General features: G+C 34.2%; 1 protein-coding gene and 1 pseudogene across 1 annotated transcript; both read left to right on the top strand.

Annotated features, from left to right (window-relative positions):
- Positions 1 to 11,614: 11,614 nt before the first annotated feature.
- Positions 11,615 to 17,256, top strand: LOC114744137 (leucine-rich repeat receptor-like protein kinase PEPR2). The gene is made up of 5 exons (XM_028932327.1): positions 11,615 to 14,148; positions 14,408 to 14,740; positions 14,976 to 15,055; positions 15,872 to 16,388; positions 16,463 to 17,256. Exons 1-5 carry the CDS (start codon positions 11,649 to 11,651, stop codon positions 16,867 to 16,869), a joined length of 3,837 nt encoding a protein of 1,278 aa, XP_028788160.1. The 5' UTR covers positions 11,615 to 11,648; the 3' UTR covers positions 16,870 to 17,256.
- A 3,220-nt stretch (positions 17,257 to 20,476) lies between these two features.
- LOC114744145 (receptor-like protein kinase) lies at positions 20,477 to 22,242 on the top strand (annotated as a pseudogene).
- The last annotated feature ends 865 nt before the right edge of the window (positions 22,243 to 23,107 follow it).

Raw genomic sequence — 23,107 nt, 5'->3', positions numbered from 1 at the left:
CAGGTACTTATTGTGAACCTTCTCTTTCTTTTCCATTTCCAAATGCTTACATGTAATAACAGCTTTCCATATCGGTCAGGGACAAAAAATATATGTGCAACAACAATCACTAGGAAGTTTGATTTGTACAATTATGGGATAGTTTTGCTTCAGCTGATAGCAAGAAAGAAGGCAATAGGTTCATCGTTTATGGGGGGGACTGAGATAGGGGTTTGGGTCAGAATTCTGTGGGAGGAGACATTCATAAAATTGTTGATTCAAACCTTGCAGAGGAGGTATTGAATTCAAATTCTAATGTACTCGAACAAATCACCCAAGTGCTTTCCTTGGCTTTGAGATGTACCGAGGCAGGTCCGTACATGAGACCCACTATGGAAGATTGTCAAGCAATTAGCAGGTTTTGAATTCAAATTCAAGAGTACTCGAACAAGTGAACAAAGTGAGACTGCCTATGATAGATTAATGGAGAAATTTATAGATTCTGCCAGAAAAAGGGAAAAAAAAGCAAGAAAAAGATAACCATGCCAAGCAAAAGCTGTGAAAAGCTTCCAAGTTCCACCTACTTAATGCACAAGTCATTCACGCAAGCACTGAAATTAGTCAGATAACATCACTTGTATATATATTGGTTGGGACTTGATACGTCTGCTTTCATGACATGGAATGTTTTGTGCCTTTTTCTTGACTTTTTAGAAGGCGTCCAAAGAACAAATTTGGGAGAAGAAAGGTAGTACCCGGTACCTACTAACCCACCAACCTTGCTATTTATGCTCCTGCAATATCTACTACATAACAGGGTAAATCTTTGTTGAACTGAGGTTCTAAATTACTCTGTTTGCTCATGATGAAACAGTCTCTGATGTTTTGATGAAGACAAGTTTAAGGTCTTCCATTCTCTATGCCTTTTGGTTGAAAATCTTTTGCCTTTGTTTGTCAGAAATGTTAGCTCCTTTGATAACAGTAGAATTTTTTCCCCTGTTTATAATGTTGTTTCTCTCATTGTTCAACAAATTTATTGTTTTTATAGTAAAGAATAAATAATTTTTATCTTAAAATCATTTGATTTGTTTTATTTTTAATTTCAAAATATTATATTTTCTGTTATTGTACCTTTCTAACCCTTGGTCTAAAAGTTAGTCATCTAAAATCATTCACTCCATGTTTTGTTGTTCCTTTATTTCGGCTAGATAAGATTTAGGGGAAAACAATCCAATGAATAGAATTAGGGGTCATTGGTTCATAAAATCTCAATTGAGAGAAAAGAAGGAAAGATAAAGAAAGAACAAAGAAAACAAATACAGGATGTCACCAAAAAAAGAAAAAAGAAAACAAATACAGGAAATCACGAGATATTTAACAAATACATGAATCATGGATAAAGTAATGGCTATTTGCACCTGTACAAGGACCGAAGAATGTGCATGCGCCCCCACGCACGTACATTTTCTTTATATAATAGTTTCGATTATAATATAAGATCTAGTTGATTTACTTGAAGAGATTAAGAAAATTAATAAATTATTTTAAAATATTTATATTTATTATTTTTTTCCAAATTAATCCACCACTCTTATAAATTGATAAATTAAAAAAAAAAAAGAGTCTCCAACTACACAAGAATAGAGGTAGAGCCAGGAATATGAGTCGAAATCTGCGGGCTAGCCCGTCAACCCTTCATAAAGAAACGGGTTGGGGTTAGTGTTTTGCCAGCCCCATAACTAGCATGCTGTGATGGGTTAGCTTGCAGGTTAGCGGGTTAGCCTACCTAACCCGTCACTTTTTTTTTTTATATATAAATAATATGTTATTATATTTGAATTTTTTTTCTCTCATTTACATTTCAATTTTCATGTTATATTTCTAAAAATATATATTAAAAAAATAAGCATACTATATTTATAACAAAAATTTAACTGCTACAATAAAATATAAGACAATATTTATTACGGAAAAAAAGTGTTTTAGAAAAATTAGATAGATGTACTTCTAATTTATTAAGAGATAGTTTTTTTGTATCAAACATGGTATTTGTATGAAAAAAATTGTAAAATTTATCACTTGATGAGTTGATGTTGAATGTTAATCATTTAAAATATTTGTAATATATTGTTTTATATTTGTATTGACTATTTTAAGTGTGGTTAAACATAATTTATACTTGTAATTGTATTTAAGATTTTGGATCACTATTTATTAATTTGAAAAATTAAATAAGAAATAAGGTTTAAAAATTGAGAATTTAAAAAAAGAAAAGAAAAGAAAGATGGCAGGAGCAAATTAGGGTTGACAATTTTCTGGCCAGTATCGCATAAACTCACGAGTTGTGGTACGCTGGCTCGTATTTCCAGTTGTACACACAGGATGGGGAAAAGTTTTAATACCTTAATCAGTGAAGTAAAGATGGCCCTATTGGAAGACTGGGATGTCACTTTAGAATTTACGGAGCAAATGAAGAGACATTGACAATTATATGTATTAAATCCACATCAACCAAGTAGTCAACAACCCAATGCGAAAGCTTCCTCTTTTCCACGTCAGTCACTACAGTAGGGGCCATCTTTGTTGAACTCTGGGTTCTAAATTATTGACTTAATTACTACTCCGTTCCTTATCATAAGAGACAAATAACCGAAGTACATTGATAAAAAAAACAGTTAAAATTAGTTAAGAACAATTAATGTGTAAAAAGTATAATTTTTTTTTCCAAAAATACCCTTATTAATAAGGAGAGAGAGCATGAGAGAGAACAATTAAATTATTAAAAGAAAGAGAAGTGAGAGGGAGAGAGAGTGTGAGTTGGAGATAATAAATATGGGTAAAATAGTAAATTAACACAAAAAAGTAGAGACAACTTGTAAGTGTCTCTTATATATAGGAACATGCCATAAGCATCAAATGTCTCTTATAATAAGGAACGGAGGGAGTAATGTGTTATGCCTAACTAAACTTTCTAGAATTTTAGAGTCTGTTCAGTTCAACAGCGAGAAAGAAAAGAAAGAGATTTTAATAGATAGGATAGGAGGTGAGAGAAGAAAAGAGTATTACCTTGCTTGAATTGATTAGAAGGAAACGAAGCAGAGGGATTTGATGTCACCTCATTTGATTCAAAAAAGGAGTGGAAAGAAAATATTTTTATATAGGCAATTTTATTCTTATTTTATTTAAATTGTATTTTTCAAACTTTGTAAAATATTTAATAAATTAATTATAATAATATCTAATTATTAAATTTGAGTAAAAAAAAAAACCGCTCAAATTGGTCAAATTCATCTCTTTTCTCTCTCATAAAAGTCAGGTAGAAAACGCTACAAGCATATGAAACTCTCTCTATCTCTTTGACTTATTTTTGTGAACAAATTTTCACTTTTTTATGTTTACTGTTTTGATTTGTTTTATTATTAATCTCTTCCTTTGAGCCGAAAAAGGGGGAAAATTTATTAATCTCTCCCAACAGTGGAGGCTGAGAGCAACGGAGTCAGGGTGTGCGCAGTGAGAATAGGCACTAGGACAAAGGAAACTAATAAGAAAGGAACAGGATGGGTAATTTAGGAATAATAAAAATAATTATGGATATATGAGATAGAAGACCAAATATTACACTTTTCCTCCAAATCCTTCAACTTTAAGGTTGTATGCCTTTGGTCAAAAATTCTTTGGCCCTTGCTTTTCAGAAGTTATTTCTTTGATCCTATTAATAGGACATTTTCAGTATATTTCAATGTGTCAAGAAAAATCTTAAACTGAATTAGTTCTCTATTAAAACATGACAATTTTCTAATTTTACTTCTATTTAATATATACGTCATATTATTAAAAATATATATATATATATATATACGTCTCTAAAAAAAAACTATCTATGCTGTAATAAATAATAAAGGACAAAACAGTATATTCATGCTAAAACTTTAATGAGGTTGTTTATAAATAGGACTAAAAAATATCTCTATCTACCTTATAAATAGGACCAGGGTATTATATTAGGAGTTTTTGTCGGGAGGAACAATCATTGTCATTTATAGGTTAATGTAGTTGTTACTTGATAATGTTTTTATTTTGTCCAAAGTAAAATAGATTATGCTTTTTTATCTTCAAAATTACTTTGTCTCAATTTCTCATTTCATTCTAGATATCAAAGACTGTATTGTAAAATTTATCTTTCATTCTATCTATCTATTTATATAATTATATAATAAAAACTTGTGCGCGCGCGCACAAACACCCATACATGGGTGCATGCATGTGTGCGAGTATCTAGAAGGAAATAGGCTTGACACGCTTTGATTGGTGGCTAGAATAATAAGCGTGGAAGATGTGGCATCTTGCACAAACAAGAAAAAGAAATGTCATTGATGTAGAATTTCCTAAAAGCAGGGGGAAAAAAATATTTATCACATCAGCAATTACTTGCACTTGTTCTAAGCTGCAGCAAAGCAAGCACTTTTTGTTCTTCTTTAACCTTTGCTAGCTCAGTCCCAATGAAGCTTCTATTATTTATCCTATGCTTGTCTGCTTCTTTCTATGGTGCTTCTACCTTGAGTTTGAATGGGTTGACTCTATTATCACTACGGCATCACTGGACTTCCGTGCCTCCTTCCTTAAATTCAAGATGGAAGTCCTCTGATTCTACCCCTTGTTCATGGCCAGGGATACAATGTGACCGTTACCAGAATGTGGTCTTTCTAAACCTCACTGCGTCTCAGATTTTTGGTCAACTCGGGCCAGAAATTGGACAGCTGACTTGTGCTTATTAGACATGTCAGGTCAGATTATTTTGGTCAAACTTGTGCTGACTCATCAATTTCACAGTCAAAGTAAGAGATCTGTTAGCATAGGATACCGGTGCACCATTTTAATTACTTTGAGGGCAAAATTGTACCATAAATTACTTTAGGCCACTGGGTGCACCTGGAAAAATACTTGAGGGTGCTGGATGCACCTTAACCCTAAAAAAATTCCACATCACCTACTTATTAGACATGCCACGTCATATTTTCTGGTCAAACTTGTGCTGACTCATCAATTTAACGGTCAAACTAACAGATCTGTTAGTATGGGATACCAGTGCACCAATTTAATTACTTTGAGGGCAAATTTGCACCACAAATTACTTCAGGCCACTGGGTGCACCTGGCTAAATACATGGGGGTGCTGGGTGCACCTTAACCCAATAAAAAATAACTTTAACAAGTTAGAAATTATGTATTAGAAATATTAAAATTAAAATTATCCTTAACAAAAAAAATTAATTAAAAGAGTTTGATTAATTTAAGAAGTCTCATTTTCATCTTCTCATGTTAGTTTGGCTATTTTTTCCCTCCACGTTTAGATGTTCCCCATCACCTTCTCGCTCGCTTTTTCTTTTACAAACCAATCAGTACAATTTTAAAAGTCAAAAGTAGCTTTTATTAGCTTGTGCTAATTATGAAAAATAAGTTGTTTAAAAGTAACATGGGCTAAAAGTAAAACCAAACACAACAAAAATTATTCAATCTAGCTTTTGATCCATAAGAAGCTTATAAGTCATTTTAAGTGAATCCAAACAAACTAGTGGTTGAAATGCCATTCTATTTTCACTTGCTTTTTCTTTTACAAACCAATCAGCATAATTTTAAAAGTTAGAAGTAGCTTTTATCAGCTTGTGCTAATCATGAAAAATAAGTAACTTTTGACTCAAAAGTAAGATGGATCAAAAGTGAAACCAAACACAATAAAAATTGTTCAATCTAGCTTGTGATCCATAAGAAGCTTATAGGTCTTTTTTTTTTTTTTTTTAGTGTAAAGATGGATGCAAAAGCTAGACTAACAAAACAAAAGAGAGAGAGAAAGGCTAAACTTCTTCATCACATTCCGTCTCTTGGAAAAAAGGAGGAGGTTGATTAAGGATAAAAAGAGGGCCTATCAAGACTATGTGACATTTTAGCAAGATAGTCAGCTAAGTGATTTTCATCCCTATATACATGGTAAATATTGACCATCTAGTTCCTGTTTAAAATCAATCTAGCATCATCAATAATATTCTTAAAAGGATGTTGACCATCACAACCCCTAGTAATTAGGTTGATGGCTTCTAGGCTGTCTGAGTAGAGTGAAACTTCCTTAAAGTTCTTGCTCCAACACAAGTTAAGACCATAAATAATCCCAATCATTTTCATAATCGTAGGTGGTGCATTGCTGAGCTTATAGTTCAATCCACAGATCCAATTATCCGCTCTGTCCTATATTACCCCACCGCATCTGCTTTGCCCATCCTGTAAAACAGAGCCATCTACTGCCAACTTGACTCCACTTTCTGCTATCCCTCTGCTTTGTCCCTCCCTTGTTCCATTAAGATTGTAAAAACTGCATTGTTTTGAGAGGTCATGGTCTAGGCAAGCTTTGAAGAAACTAGAAAACCCATTGTTAGAGTTATCTGTGCTAGGTGTATTGAACAGATGATTGCACCTAGCCACTCAGATACCCCAACAAATATAGTTGAAGAGTGTAGGCCATGGGATTTTCTTAGTTTGGTCCTTTCCCCCCTCCTTAGTGAGATTCCAAGTAACCCAATCCGCTCCTTGCTTGGCTAGGAATACATTCCACATTGAAGGTCTGATCACCGATTTCCACCTCTCCTTAGCATTAACACACTCACAAAGAAGGTGCATAGGTGGTTCCAGTTGGTTGCATCCGAACAGGCAACTTGCATCCTGTTGAATCTTTCTGTCCGCCTTACAGGTCATTTTTAAGTGAATCCAAATAGACTGTTGGTTGATGTGCTGTTCTCTTTCCACTGCCTTATGTTTCTTTTTTTTTTGGGGTTCTTACTGTAGCAATGATTATGGAGCAGCGCTTAGAAGAAATGAATAGCGAGCTGATTGTTAAGAGTCATTAAAATCATGTTGGAAGAGAGGAGGGCCAAATTTCACTTCCAATCGAGGAGCTTATCCGATCCCCCTTGAAGAGCACTTCCAAATGGAGGAGTCATTGCAATTTGTCGGAGCATTCAAAATTTAAATTCTTATAATAATACTACCTACGATCTTTAATATAAGACCTTATTTGATTTTTATTTTGGTTCTAAATATAAGATCTCAATCCACTTTGTATTTCATATTTATGTCCTTTTTTTTCAAGGTAGTCCTTCTAACAATAATAATTTTCGCCAATACACTTGATTAGTAAGGATACTTTAGGAAAGACAATATATATTTATTATAGATAACTAACTTAACTTTTTTTTTAATCTCCTTAAATTAATCAACTAGCTCTTATAAATAGGACCGGAGGTAGTAGATAAAATAAGCATTTCTTTGAAGAGCATCATTCGATATTGGTGGGGATGTTCGAGGAATTTTTTTTTTTTTTTAGTTCAAAGGTGATCAAACATTTGATCTTTTTTATTTTAATCAATTTATTTCTAACTAAGTTATTAATTTGATTTAATGCCTAGTAAGCCAAAGTTTGGAGCCTAAGAAGTGAAGTCATTATTAATTATTTTGTTTATTAATCTGGTGATTAATTATTGTGTTGAGATAAATGTTGTAATTATCGTGTTTCATCTTTTTCCCCAACGAAATTATCGTGTTTCATAAAGTAAATAAATAAATGCTCACAGTGGCCGATCTATTGCGATTTTTTTGGAGATTCAAGCCATAAATGTTTATTATAATTATTAGCCATTACTTCAAGAGCATTCTTTGATATTTATGTGCTTAACCTAAAATTAATTATCGAGATTATCATTTTATTAATTGGTTGGTTTTTATGAAATGAAATTATCTTCTAGGGGAGAATTTCCTTTTTTTAATGAAAAAAAAAATGCACAGAAAAATGAAAAAAAATATTGCGCTTATTTTTGTTTATTCTTTATATTTATTTTTTTTTATTGATTCATTGATTAAATTTAGATTTGCTCCATAAATTGAGTATTTATCACGATTCATTAGATGATTCAAAATTTAATTGCTTATTATCCTGCTTATATTTGGATTTTTCAATTAGAGTTTTATTTCCAGTTTTATTTTTTCCAAAGGATCTCACTTACCTTCCTTTTGGATTCGTCACTGTTTAAGCTTTTCCCCTTTGGTCTCTGTGGTTTTTTTTTTAATAAAAACAAATATTTTATTTCTCGTCTTTTAGAATTCTTCATTTTAATGCATTCGAGTGTCATGATGATATGTGCTTATCTATGGATCTTCTATTGTATACATTGTACTACCTCCGATCCTAATTATAAGAGCCAGTTGACTAATTTGAGGAGATTAAAGAAGTAAGTTGAGTTAGTTATTTGTCCTAAATAGGTGTTGTCTTTCCTAAAATATCCTTGCTAATCAAGTGTATTAACTAGAACTATAATTTTTAGAAGGACTATCTTGGAAAAAATTGAGTAGATATGAGAGACAAAGTGGATTGGGGTTTTATATTTAGGACCAAAATAAAAGTCAAACAGGGTCTTATATTAAGGATCAGAGGTAGTATTTGGTTAATATAAAATTGCATCAGATGAAGCGTGTGGAACTGAAATTGAAAAGATATTATTAATATTTAATTAATTGTGCACAGATAAGTCTTCAAAGGAATTGGATAGAAAGGGTAGATTTTTCCAATCACAAGTTCAAGCCTAATTTGGAAATACTTTGTGTTGCTTCATTCACTTTTCATCTAAAGTGGCATCTTCTAAAGTTATTCTAGATAGAGATACCTTCAAGTTGTTTTGTCACATTTCTTCTGTAATTGTTAGAGCTATTCATGCCTTTTCTTTCCTTTTTTTTTATTTTATGTGTCTTCTTTTATTTTTCCAATTTTTTTTGCTGTACTGTTAGGACTCTATTATTATTTAACATACCATTTTGCCTTTTCCAAGTTTATTTAAAAATTAAAAAGAGTATTGTATAGAGAAAAAATATTAATGATTTTAGTTATTGATCTATAAATATATTTGGATGATAAGTTGGAAGGGTCTCTTTGTATTTTTTTCGGTGAGTCGTAACGTGTGATGATTTGTGTCTCTCAAATTCTTTTTGAAAAAATAATTATCTAAATGTATTCCGTTGGACTAAACCAATTCAAATTATAGATTAATTTTATTTTTGTTGATAACAGTTAAAAATCCATTTACAGATTGTTTGTTTTGGTTTTTGTTGTTGTAAAACCTATTTAAAAGGATCATTATTGGGCATTCTTCGCTTATATTTAGTCGTCTAAAGTTATTTGTTTCAAACGTTATTTTGTCAGTTACAAGGGCAGCTCAATATTTTATGTTGGAACTATTATAAATACATTATATTATATACTAACTTCAATACATTTTTATTTTATTCTAAGTCTTTATTTATTGGGAAAAAAGTTTTCCTAAACAACTTATTAATTGAATGATACTCTTATGGTCCTATTTATAAATTACTTTTAACATATTTCACATAGACTAAGAAAAATCTCAAATTTCATTAACTTTTATTTAAAATTCAACAAATTTTTTACTTTATTCTTATTTAATATACATTATATATCATGTAAATAAAGTCAAGACAATAATAAATGAAGAGTAAAATTGTACATCCATATAAATTTTTTTTCTCACTACCCTATAAATATGACTAAAAAATATCTTTTCTCTTTACCTTATAAATAAGACCAGCAGAGTATTAGACAAGATTGCGATTACTAAAAGGTTCTCACAAAATTCCAATTAGGATTATTATACTCCTCCGATCCTTAATATAGGACCCAATTGTTGAGTTGGTTTTGGTCCTAAATATAAGACCCACTTCTCATATTTATCAATTTTCTCTAAATTACCCTTATGGATACTCTCTTAACCATAATCAAGTAGAAGAGGGAGAGGAGGTATTAAGAAAGATAATTATGGTATTTTAGGAAAAACGTGTTACATTTCTTATAATTAACTAATTTACCTAACTTCCTTAATCTAATCAAATTAGCTAAATGGGTCTTATAGTAAGAATCGGAGAAGTATCATATTTCCCTTATTTACACGTGTGTTGTAATTTTTTTTTTTTTGTTGAACGAGATGTTGGGCAATTAGTACCTTGGGGTGGGATTGATCACTTTTTAATATGATAGGAGGTGCACTACTAGTATTGTAGGGTGTTAAATGCTAAATGTACTTTGAAAAATATTTTAGGATGCTGACTTTAACCCTTGTAATTATCCAGTTCCACATAGTAATTAAATGATAATAACCTAATATTTAGCAATTTATTAGTTTTTTAATTAGGTGGTTTGTTGAAATTCAGATTATCACAATTTTTTAAGGGATTTAAAATTTAACGATTTTTACTCATAAGAATTTATTAAATACTATTCTAATCAGGGAGCATTTGAGATCCTTTGAATTGCTGAGCATTGCCCTTATATATATATATATATATATATGTTGGCAAAAAAAAAAAAACATATATATATATATAGAGCCTGTCATCAATTCACTATATCATTTCACTTCTTCACAAAATTTAAAATTTAATTTCTGATGTAAAATTAATTTGGCATTTCGATATTGAAATTTACAATAAAATTATTAGCGCGGGTACAGCGTCTAGTTCACAGGTATACGCATACAAATCACTGGAAATACTTTGATGCAGCAGAAATAGCAGAGGAGAGGAAGGAAATTGAAACAGAAGCTCTCCAGTTGGCGGTGAATGACTGTGGAGGGACACATCCTCTGCGCAGGGAGATTATGGAAATCAGATCTTTCATTTCTGGAGGGAGCAGAGGAAGAGAGTTTTTTTTTGGGGGGGGGGGGGGGAGATAGAGAGGATGAGGGCTGTTTTGTTGTAGAAACGGGGTATTTTGGTCTTTTTGTGAACATTTTATAATGCATATTTTAAATTCGGTCTGTAGCAGTAATTTTATGAACTGAAGAACTCAAATTATAATTTTATATTTTTAAGGGATTATTTTTCAACTAAGAATATAAATTAATTTTTTTAATCTTCAATCTTCTTATCTTATTTTTCTTTATAAAAGTATATATTTTTTAGCCATGCTGTAAAATTTATGATTTATTGTGTATTTCTAGTCTTTGTTCTGAATTTTTTGCTTAATGCAAGTATATTTTGATCATATATCCTAGAAAAGTTATAGTTAACTAGAAAATCACATTTCCATTGCTTTCCCAAATTGCAATGCCTGTGAACAGTTGTTCATTTGATTTAGCATCTTCCAAGGAAAAATGTTAGAAAATGATAATAGGGGATGAAGAGGTGTTGACAACAATAATATTTATTGAATCCACCACAGTGAAGAACTCAAGATTCGAAAGAGTGAGCTTTCTCTTTTTAATTTCAGTCACTATATTTGTCCAAGTCTGTTACACTTTCCATCTCATTCAGCTTTTCTTTAAATAAAGGAAAAAAAGATGGATTGAAATTGATCTCTTGCTATTACTAAAGTGAATACATAAAAAACTAAAAAAAGCATAGAGAAAGGTCGGTTGTTGAACTGGAGAAAAGGGGAAGAATTGACCCTTGCTTTTAGCCGCCACAAAATAAGCACGTTTTAGCCCTTTGAATACTGTGGTTTCATTTTCCATCAACTCTAACTTTCGGCTAAAGCATGCTGTTGTGCTCTCTGTGAAACTCCAATTATTGATCCGATGCTTCTCGTTCACTTGATTGTGGCTTGTGCTTTTAGCTCTTCATATGAAGCTCCAATTTCTCCTGTTATGCTTGTTTGCCCCTTTATATGTTGCTTCTGCCTTGAGTTCAGATGGGTTGACTCTATTGTCTCTTCTCAACCACTGGACTTCTGCGCCTCCTTCCTTAAAGTTGAACTGGAAGTCCTCTGATTCCACCCCTTGCTCATGGATAGGAATACAATGCAACCGTTACAGCAACGTGGTCTTCATAAACCTCACTGCATCCCAGATAATTGGTCAACTGGGACCGGAAATTGGACAGTTGACTCACTTGCAGAACCTTTCGTTGGCAAGAAATGGATTCTCAGGGACAATACCTGTTAAGCTAGCCAATTGTAGTCTGCTAGTGCATATAGATCTTTCTGAGAACCATTTCTCTGGAAATATACCTCCAGAAATTGGTAATTGCAAATCTTTGCAGTCTCTACGTCTATATTCCAATCAACTCGGAGGAGACATTCCAAATGAATTGGGAAAACTAAGTAAATTGGAGGACCTTGAATTGTATTTCAACCACTTGACAGGTGAAATTCCACTTACTATTTGGAAGATTCGGAGTCTTAGGCATGTTCTTCTTCATAACAATAGCCTTTCAGGGAAATTACCTTCGGAGATGACCGAGCTCAAACATCTGAAAAATATCTCATTGTTTGACAACCAATTATTTGGACCAATTCCTCAAAGCTTGGGAATCAATAGCAGTTTAGTGAAGCTGGACTTGATGAATAATAAGTTAACTGGTGACATCCCACCAAATCTTTGTTTTGGAAAGCAACTCCGCACACTGCTTTTAGGTCTTAATCAACTTCAAGGGGGCATACCTCAAGATTTGGGAAGATGTGCAACTCTTGCAAGGTTGGATCTCAGTGACAATAATCTTTCTGGGCCTCTTCCTAAATTTGAAGGTAGTAATGATCTCATATACATGGATGTGAGCAAGAACAACATTAGTGGAGTAATTCCATCAAGTTTAGGAAACTGTACAGATCTCACTGCATTAATTTTGTCCATGAACAACATTATTGGGCCTATACCCTCAGAGCTGGGAAACCTTTTGCGCCTTCAGGTTTTGAATCTTGCTCACAACAACCTAGAAGCTCCTTTACCACAGCAGCTATCGTACTGTACCCAAATGGATACTTTTGATGTGGGATTCAATTTTATTAATGGTTCATTCCCATCAAGCATGAGGAGTTGGAAAGCACTGACCATATTAATTTTAAGAGAGAACCGCTTTAGTGGGGTTATCCCATCTTTCTTCTCAGAATATGTCCAGCTTCTCGAGCTACAACTTGGTGGAAATATGTTTCGAGGAAAAATTCCCACATCGATAGGATCATTGCAGAATCTGTTATATGGATTGAATTTGAGTGCTAACAAATTAACAGGTGAGATTCCTTTAGAAATTGGGAAGTTGGAAAAGCTGCAAATTTTAGATATATCCTTGAATAATTTGACAGGAAGCATACATGCTCTTGGTGATCTCTCTTCATTGACTGAAGTCAATATATCACACAATTCCTTTGTCGGTGCATTGCCAGAGTGGAACACGCAACATCTGAATTTGCTACCATCATCATTCATTGGCAACCCTGGTCTCTGTGTCCGTTGTTCAACCTCAAATGCCTCCACTTGCAAAAAGCCTAGCTTCTTGAAACCATGTGCTTCTGAATCAACTAATCACAAAGGCAGTAAACGTTCAATCTTATTCATAGCACTAGGATCTGTAGTGTTTGTCATTTGCCTGTCGGTATCACTACTAATTTATGACCACCATTATGGCCAACAATCTGAGGAGGTGGTCCTTGGTCAAGGATTTGAGGAGTACTTGTCTTTTGTGCGGAGACGTATTTACTACAATGATATTGCTCGAGCTCTCATCTTGGGGGAAGGTAATGCTGACTGTGAAGCGCAAGAGGCTTTTGATTCAGATGTCAAAGGAGAATTCAGAATTGTTGACCTAATAAATGCTACGGAGAATCTACATGATCAATATGTGATTGGCGTAGGAGGGCATGGAATTGTTTATAAAGCCGAACTTGATTTCGGAATTTTTGCTGTTAAGAAGGTTGAATTTGCACGGAGCAATCGGAGGAAATTGAATTTGATTAAGGAAGTTGAAATGACTAAGAAGATTAGGCATCAAAATGTGGCAAGATGCCTAGGCTTCTTGATGGGCGAGGAGTATGGTCTAACCATCAGCAGATACAGGGAAAATGGAAGCCTTCACGATGTTTTGCATGAAAGCAATCCAAAACCATACTTAGCTTGGAATGTCCGCTATATGATAGCTATTGGAATTGCAAAAGGACTAGCACATCTTCATCACAGCTGCGATCCTCCCATATTGCATCGAGACATCAAACCAAAGAATATACTCCTGGACTCTGATATGCAGCCTTATATTACAGATTTTGGTATTTCCCTTGCTTTGAATCAGTCATCTACTGTGGTGCGCATGCGGTCAACTTATCATATAGGTACACCTGGTTTTATGGCACCAGGTAATTTCTCTTGTTCTGGACTTACTCATTTCCTATTTGTGACATGTTAATAAAACTAGAATACCTTTCGGCATATGGGAAGATCATATCTATGCAGATGATGAACTAGTCGTGAAGGTAAGTGTGCAAGATAAAAGAGGTGTCGCCATTTTGCTCCCCATTGTGCAATTACTAACTCGTTTTTCCCATAAAGAAATGAATATAAAAGCCAAAATGTAATTTCTTTTTCGATTTATATTGTGAATGCTTTTCTTGACAGAGATTGCCTATGACGTAGTGCCAAGGTGTGAGCTTGATATATACAGTTATGGGGTAGTTTTGCTTGAGCTGATAACCAGAAAGAAAGTATTAGATTCCTCATTTGTGGAGCAGCAAACCACTTTAGCAGGGTGGTTTAAATCTACATGGACAAGAACAAGAACCCTTGAAGAAATTGTTGATTCAAGCCTTACAAGGGAGCTTTCAGATGTACATGTGAAGGCACAAGTTATCAAGACGCTTTTGGTGGCTTTAATATGTGTTCAGAAAGATCCGAGAAAGAGACTGAAAATGATAGATGTTGTTGATTTCTTTGAAACACCCACTGATCCAGGTTGGAGTTGCATCATTGCTGCCCCTCTCCGTTCTTTCTTCGACATCTCGTTATATTCTCTCCTCTCCTTCTGCTTTATGCTTGCTGCTACTAGTTTGTATCAATTATTGACAAATTTTTGTTTAATGGGCATGTAATTGCAAAGCACAACTTGGCAGAAATAAGGAAATCACATAAGTCATGTAATCGTGCTTCCTTTCTGTTCTGAGACTAATGTGTTGCCTAACTGATGCAGCAAATTTTGTTCAACACGACGGAGCTTCGGTTCATTTGGGAATTTCCCTTGCGACCGCTGCGGCCTCTCTATTTTCTGAGGTAATTCATTTGGTTTAGCCTGCAAGACTACTGTCAAAATAGCTTTGAAAACTCCACTTCCCCCTTATTCTATTATTTGTGTTTACTATGCAAGTGTTCATGAACAAACTGCGAGGTATAGAGAATCCCAATAGTCTAGTAATCTTGAACTTGAGGGAAGCCAATCTGTTATGAACTTCAGGTAAACCCCCCCCCAAAAAAAAAAAATCTCTTGGGAAAAGTAAACGGCTTAGGCATCTCATTTTGAAAAATTAGCTTTACTTTTTTCCTCTGGTTACAGAAATTAGCTTTACTCTTTGATAGCAAATGGAGGGCTGTGTGAAGAGCAGGGCCATCAATAGCCAAAAATCTAGACAAGGCCTTGCAAGATAAAACTGAATAGGGTGAACTTGAGAATTGAGATCATTGTGATGTCTGTGCTGGTTGTTATTCTTTATATGTATGTATGCTTGCACGTATATAAACATATAAAGTAGTCAGTGCCAAGTTTTAGGCAAGTTAGATTTGATGCTAGTGTTAGAAAGGGACAGCTTGATGCATGAAACTCCGACTACGTGTTGAACCTACTTGTCTATTGTGTGCTGATTTACCCTACATTTCTGCAAGAGGCTGTTTCTATGACTCGAACCCAAATGACCACTTTATTACTGTGCCAAGGCACTCCCAGTTTGATAGTGTGTAATATAGACCTTTATTTAGTGGTTTCTCTTTATCTACTTGTTCATATTTTTTATATAAGCATCTCTTAAATTGAGTGCTATTATTCTTCCTTTTTATTTTGAAAGTTTTTCTGCGTAATGTTTTCCAATCTGTTAGGAGAAAGGCGGGATCCTTCCCAATTCAAACAATCGGCATATCGTCCGCAGAGGAACTCCTGGAGTTCTTTCTAAAGTTGAGTTACGTACTGGTGAAGCCGTTTATGTAAAGAAGCTGTTGTCTGCGGGGTATCCCTCAAGTATAACGAGAGAAGAAAAAATGAATAGAACGGTTAAGCACCGAAATATAATTAAACTGCATAGGCTTTGGACAGAAAAAGATGAAACTTTTCTCATGTTCGAGTACTTGTCAAATGGAAGCCTACATGATGTTTTGCATGGAAAGAACCCCCCACCATCCCTGAAGTGGGATGTCAGTTATAGGATAGCTATTGGCATTGCTCAAGGGTTGGCATATCTCCATCATGATTGTGATCCTCCCATAGTGCACTTTGCCATCGAGACAAAAAATATACTTCTGGATTCTGATATGGAGCCTCGCGTTGCTGGTTTCAGTGCTGCCCATTTTTTGTTTGAATTTGACACAACACCATCCTCATCTATTCTAGGCACATCAGGTACTTCTTGTGAACTTTCTCTTTCTTTTCCATTTCCAAAAACTCATATAAAATAACATCTTTCCATCGGCCAGGGACAGAAAATCTTTATGCAACAACAATCACTAGGGAGTTTGATGTGTACAGTTACGGGGTAGTTTTGCTTCAGCTGATAACAAGAAAGAAGGCAATAGACTCATCGTTTATGGGTGGGACTGAGATAGGGGTTTGGGTCAGAAGTCTGTGGGAGGAGACAGGAGACATTCATAAAATTGTTGATTCAAACCTTGCAGAGGAGGTATTGAATTCAAATTCCAATGTACACGAACAAGTCACCCAAGTGCTTTCCTTGGCTTTGAGATGCACGGAGGCAGATCCGTACATGAGACCTACTATGAAAGATGTTATCAAGCAATTAGCAGGTTTTGAATCCAAATTCAAGAGTACTCGAACAAGTGAACAAAGTGAGACTGCCTATGATAGATATATCGGGTTTTATTGATTCTGTAGAAAAAAAACAAAAACAAGAAAAAGATAACCATACCAAGCAAAAGCTGTGAAAAGCTTCCAAGTTCCAACTACTTAATGCACAAGTCATTCACACATGCACTGAAATCAGTCAGATAACATTACTTGTATATATATTGGTTGGGACTTGATATGTCTGCTTTCATGACATGGAATGTTTTGTGCCTTTTTCTTGACTTTGTAGAAGTTGTCCCAAGAACGAATTTGGGAAAAGAAAGGTACTACTCGGTACCTACCAACCCACCAACCTTGCTATGTATGCTCCTGCAATATTACTACATAACAGGGTAAATCTTTGTTGAACTGAGGTTCTAAATTACTCTGTTTGTTTATTATGAAACAGTCTCTGTAGTTTTGATGAAGACAAGTTTAAGGTCTTGCATTCTCTTATGCCTTTTGGTTGAAAAGCTTTTGCCCTCGTTTCTCAGAAATGTTAGCTCCTCTGATAGCAGTAGAATTTTTTCCCTGTTTATGATGTTGATTCTCTCATTGTTCAATAAATTTATTGTTTTCATAACAAATAATAAATACTTTTTTATAATGAAAATTATTTGATTTGTTTTATTTTTAATTTCAAAATATTATATTTTCTGTTATTGTACCTTTCTAACCCTTGTTCGAAAAGTTGGACATTTAAAAATCATTTATCCTTTGTTTTTACTCCATGTTTTGTTGTTCCTTTATTTTGGCTAGATAAGATTTAGGGGAAAACAATCCAATGGATAGAATTAGGGTTCATTTGGTTCATAAAATCTCAATTGAGAGAAAAGAAGGAAAGATAAGGAACAAAGAAAACAAATACGGGAAATCACGACATATTTAACATATGCATGAATAGTGGATAAACCAGTAGCTATCGGCACCTGTACAACGACCCAAGAAATATGCGTGCGCCTCGGCACACGTAAATATTTTCTTTATATACTAGTTTTGACCATTGATATAAGATCTAGTTGATTTATTTGAAAAGATAAAAAAATTAATAAATAATTTTAAAATATTCATATTTATTGTTTTTTTCCAAATTAATCCACCACTCTTATAAATTGATAAATGAAAAAAAAGTCTCCAACTACACAACAACAGAGGTAGAGGCAAAAATATGGGTTGGAACCTACAGGCTTGCCTGTCAACCCACCATAAAGAAGCGGGTTAGGGTTGGCGTTTTGCCAGCCCTATAACCAGTAGGCTGTGGCAGGCTAGTCTACGGGTTAGCAGGTTGGCCCGTCTAACCCGTTACTTTTTTTTACATAAATAATATGTTATTATATTTAAAAATTTTCTTCCCTCATTTACATTTCAATTTTCATGTTACATATTTGGGAAAAAAAGATATGTTAAAGAAATAAGCATACTATATTTATAACAAAATTTTAATGACCACAAAAAAATGTTTTAGAAAAACATGGTGAGTGAGCTTTTTAAAAAAAAAAAAAAAAGAAGGTAGATGCACTTCTAATTTATTAAGAGATAGTTTTTTCATATCAAACATGATATTTGTATGAAAAATTGTAAAATTTATCACTTGATGAGTTGATGTTGAATGTTAATCATTTAAAATATTTGTAATGTATTGTTTTATATTTGTATTAACTATTTTAAGTGTGGTTAAACATAATTTATACTTGTAATTACTTTTAAGATTTTGGATCACTATTTATTAATTTTAAAGATTGAGAATTGAAATTAAAAAAAAAAAGATGATGGGAACAGGTTAGGATTGACATTTTTTCAACTGCACCGCATAACCCGCAGGTCGGGTGAGTTGGCCGGTATTTCTAGCTGTACAAAGAGGATGGGGAAAAGTTTTAGTACCTTAATCAGTGAAGTAAAGATAGCCCTATTGGAAGACTGGGATTTCACTTTAGAATTTACGGATTGAGGAAAGCAAATGAAGAGACATTGACAATGATATGTACTAAATCCACATCAACCAAGTAGTCAACACCCCAATGCGAAAGCTTCCTCTATTCCATGTTAGTCGCTATAGCAGGGACCATCTTTGTTCAACTCTGGGTGCTAACTTGTTAAATTAATTACTCATGTGTTATGACTAACTAAACTTTCTAGAAGGGAAAGGAAGGGATTTTAATAGATGAGAGAGGAGGTAAGAGAAGGGAAGGACATTTAATATTACCCCGTTTGAATTGATTAAAAAAGAAAGGAGGAGAGGGATTCGATGTCAAAAAGGAAGTGGAGAGAAAATATTTTTATATAGGTAATTTTACTCTTATTTTATTTAAATTGTATTTTTCAAACTTTGTAAAATATTTAATGAATTAATCATAATAATATCTAATATATAAAATTAATATTTTATAATTATTAAATTTGAGTAAAAAAACCGCTCAATTTGGTCAAATTCATCTCTTTTCTCTCTCATAAAAGTCAGGTAGAAAACGCTACAAGCATATGAAACTCTCTCTATCTCTTTAACTTATTTTTGTAAACAAATTTTCAATTTTTTATATTTACTGTTTTGATTTGTTTTATTATTAATCTCTTCCTTTGAGCTGAGGGGGGGGGGGGGGGATTTATTAATCTCTCCCAACCGTGGAGGCTGAGGGCAACCGAGTTAGGGTGTGCGCAGTGAGAATAGGCACTAGGACAAAGGAAACTAAGAAAGGAACAGGATGGGTAATTTGGGAATAATAAAAATAATTATGGATATATGAGGTAGAACAAGACCAAATATTGCACTTTTCCTCCAAATCCTCCAACTTTAAGGTTGTATGTCTTTGGTTAAAATTTTTTTGGCCCTTGCTTTTTAAAAGTTACTTCTCTGATCCTATTTATAGGACATTTTCAATATACTTCACCATATCAAGAAAAATCTTAAATTGAATTAATTCTCCGTTAAAATATGATAATTTTTTAATTTTATCTCTATTTAATATATACGTTTCTCAATAAAACTATTTATGTTGTAATAAATGAAAGACAAAACAGTACATTCATACTAAAATATTAGTGAAGTTGTTTATAAATAGGATTAAGAAAAACCTCTCTCTACCTTATAAATAGGATTAGAGTATTATATTAGGATTTTTTGTGGGGGGTACAATCATTTTTCATTTATAGGTTAATGTAGTTGTTACTTGATAACGTTTTTATTTTTTCCAAAGTAAAATAGATTATGCTTTTTTATCTTCAAAATTACTGTCTCAATTTCTCATTTCATTCTAGATATCAAAGACTGTATTGTAAAATTTATCTTTCATTCTATCTATCTATTTGTATAATAAATTCTTGTGCGCGCGCACACAAACACACATACATGCACATGGGTGCATGCATGTGTGCGAGTATCTAGAAGGAAACAGGCTTGACACACTTTAGTTGGTAGCTAGAATAATAAGCGTGGAAGATGTGGCATCTTGCACAAACGAGAAAAAGAAATGTCATTGATGTAGAATCTCCCAAAAGCAAGGGGAAAAAAGAGTGCTGGATGAAAGGAAGACGCCGGCAACGATTTTAGCCTGAAACTCGGCTCTGCTCCGCATTTCATCACCTCAGCAATTACTTGCACTTGTTCTAAGCTGCAGCAAAGTAAGCACTTTTTGTTCTTCTTTAACCTTTGCTATCTCAGTCCCAATGAAGCTGCTATTATTTATCCTATGCTTGTCTGCTTCTTTCTATGGTACTTCTACCTTGAGTTTGGATGGGTTGACTCTATTATCACTCCTGAATCACTGGACTTCCGTGCCTCCTTCCTTAAATTCAAGATGGAAGTCCTCTGATTCTACCCCTTGTTCATGGCCAGGGATACAATGTGACCGTTACCAGAATGTGGTCTTTCTCAACCTCACTGCATCTCAGATTTTACGTCATCTTGGGCCGGAAATTGGACAGCTGACTCACTTGGAGAAACTTTTGTTGGCCAAAAATGGTTTCTCAGGTACAATACCCCCATAGTTATGTAATTGTAGTCTGCCCGAGTATGTTGATCTTTCTGAGAATCATTTGTCAGGATATATACCTTCAGAAATTGGTAATTGCAAATGTTTGAAGTCGTTACATTTATATTCCAATCAACTAGAGGGAGCCATTCCAAATGAATTGGGAAGCCTAAGTAAATTGGAGGACCTTAAATTGTATTTCAACCATTGGACAGGTGAAATTCCACTTGCCATTTGGAAGATTCAGAGTCTTAAGCATGTCCTTCTTCATAATAATGGCCTTTTCGGGAAATTACCCTCAGAGATGACAGAGCTCAAGCATCTGAAAAATATCTCATTGCTTGACAACCAATTCTCTGGACCAATTCCTCAAAGCCTGCGAATCAATAGCAGTTTAATGAAGCTGGACTTGATGAATAATAAGTTTACTAGTGACATCCCACCAAATCTTTGTTTTGGAAAGCAACTCCGCACACTGCTTTTAGGTCTTAATCAACTTCAAGGGGGCATACCTCTAGATTTGGGAAGATGTGCAACTCTTGCAAGGTTGGATCTCAGTGACAATAATCTTTCTGAGCATATTCCTAAATTTGAAGGTAATAATGATCTCATATACATGGATATGAGCAAGAACAACATCAGTGGGGCAATTCCATCAAGTTTGGGAAACTGCACAAATCTCATTGGTTTAATTTTGTCCACCAATAACATTACAGGGCCTATACCCTCAGAGTTAGGAAAGCTTGTGAACCTTCAGGTTTTGAATCTTGCTCACAATAAACTAGGAGGCACTTTGCCCCTGCATCTGTCGTACTGTACCAAAAATGTTTGCATTTGATGTGGGATTCAATTTTCTTAATGGTTCATTCCCATTAAGCATGAGGAGCTGGACAGTTTTGGGCAGATTAATTTTAAGGGATGATCATTTTAGTGGGGTTGCCCCATTTTTCTTCTCAGATTATACCCAGCTTCTCGAATTACAACTTGGTGGAAATATGTTTGAAGGAGTAATTCCCGGATCAATTGGATCATTGATTCACTTATATGAGTTGAATCTGAGTTCTAATAAATTAACAGGTGTGATCCCTTGTACATTTAATAGCTTGTGAATGCTTGAAAGGCTGGATTTATCCCTGAACAATTTGACAGGAAACATACGAGCTCTTAGCAGATTTTTTTCATTTACAAAATTCAATATATCATACAACTCATTTTTTGGTCCTTTACCAGAAGGGATAACGGGATCTCCATCATCTTTCTTGGGAAATCCTGGCCTCTGTGTTTGTTGTTCAACCTCGGATGTCTCGGGTTGCGAAAACAAACCGGGTGACTCTGAATCAACTGACCACAAAGGCAGTAAAAAACCAATTTTATTTGTAGCACTTGGATTCGTAGTGCTTGTCATTGGCTTATCATTTGTAATTTGCCTCTCATCTGTCACTCGCTGATGGGGAGGCCAATGTTGACCGTGAAGAACAAGAGGATTTGTTTCAAACGATGAAGGATTTTCTAGAATTTTTAACCTACTAGATGCTACAGAACAGCTACATGATCAACATATAATTGGTGAAGGAGGGCAAGGGATTGTTTATAAAGCCGAACTTGATATTGGAGTTTTTGCTATCAAGAAGGTCAAATTTGCCCAAAGCAATAGGAGGAAACCAAACATGATCAGGGAAATTGAAATGACTAGGAAGATTAGGCATCAAAATGTGGCAAGATGCCTAGGCTCCCGGATTGGTGAGGAATATGGTCTAACCATTAGCAGGTACATGGAAAATGGAAGCCTTCAAGATGTTCTACATGAAAATGTTCCACTACCCTATTTAGCATGGAATGTCCGCTATAAACTAGCTATTGGAATTGCAAAAGGGCTAGCATACCTCCGTCATGATTGTGATCCCCCATATTGCGCAGAGACATCAAACCAAAGCATATACTCCTTGATTCTGATATGCAACCTTGTATTATTGATTTTGGTATTTCGATTGCTTTGAATCAGCCCTCTACTATGGTGCGGATACGGTCAATATATCATGCAGGTACTCGTGGATTTATGGCACCAGGTAATTGCTCTTCTTCTGCACTCAGTGGATTAATTTTCTATTTCCCACATGTTTAATAAAACTGAGATAGTTTTCATCCTATAAGACGAACATATATATCCAGATGATGAATTAACAAGATAGGAAACCAAATGAGAACAGATCAGAAGTATAATTTCTTTATAATTTAACATGCTTCCATTGTCTTATGACAGAGATTGCATGTGTGGTAGTGCCCAGCTGTGAGCTTGATGTATACAGTTATGGG

Source organism: Neltuma alba, unplaced genomic scaffold, assembly GCF_004799145.2.
Source record: "Neltuma alba isolate B1F8T4 unplaced genomic scaffold, ASM479914v2 tig00004273_pilon, whole genome shotgun sequence".
NCBI classification, from domain to species: domain Eukaryota; kingdom Viridiplantae; phylum Streptophyta; class Magnoliopsida; order Fabales; family Fabaceae; genus Neltuma; species Neltuma alba.
This window is presented reverse-complemented; position numbering and strand designations above follow the sequence as displayed.

What these genes read in the sequence shown, in the direction of transcription:
- LOC114744137 (XM_028932327.1), top strand. Translation starts at nt 11,649, where the DNA reads ATGAAGCTCCAATTTCTCCTGTTATGCTTGTTTGCCCCTTTATATGTT. An exon ending in ACCTGGTTTTATGGCACCAG is followed by an intron (nt 14,149 to 14,407) that starts GTAATTTCTCTT and finishes TTTTCTTGACAG; the next exon opens with AGATTGCCTATGACGTAGTG. An exon ending in ATCTATTCTAGGCACATCAG is followed by an intron (nt 16,389 to 16,462) that starts GTACTTCTTGTG and finishes TCCATCGGCCAG; the next exon opens with GGACAGAAAATCTTTATGCA.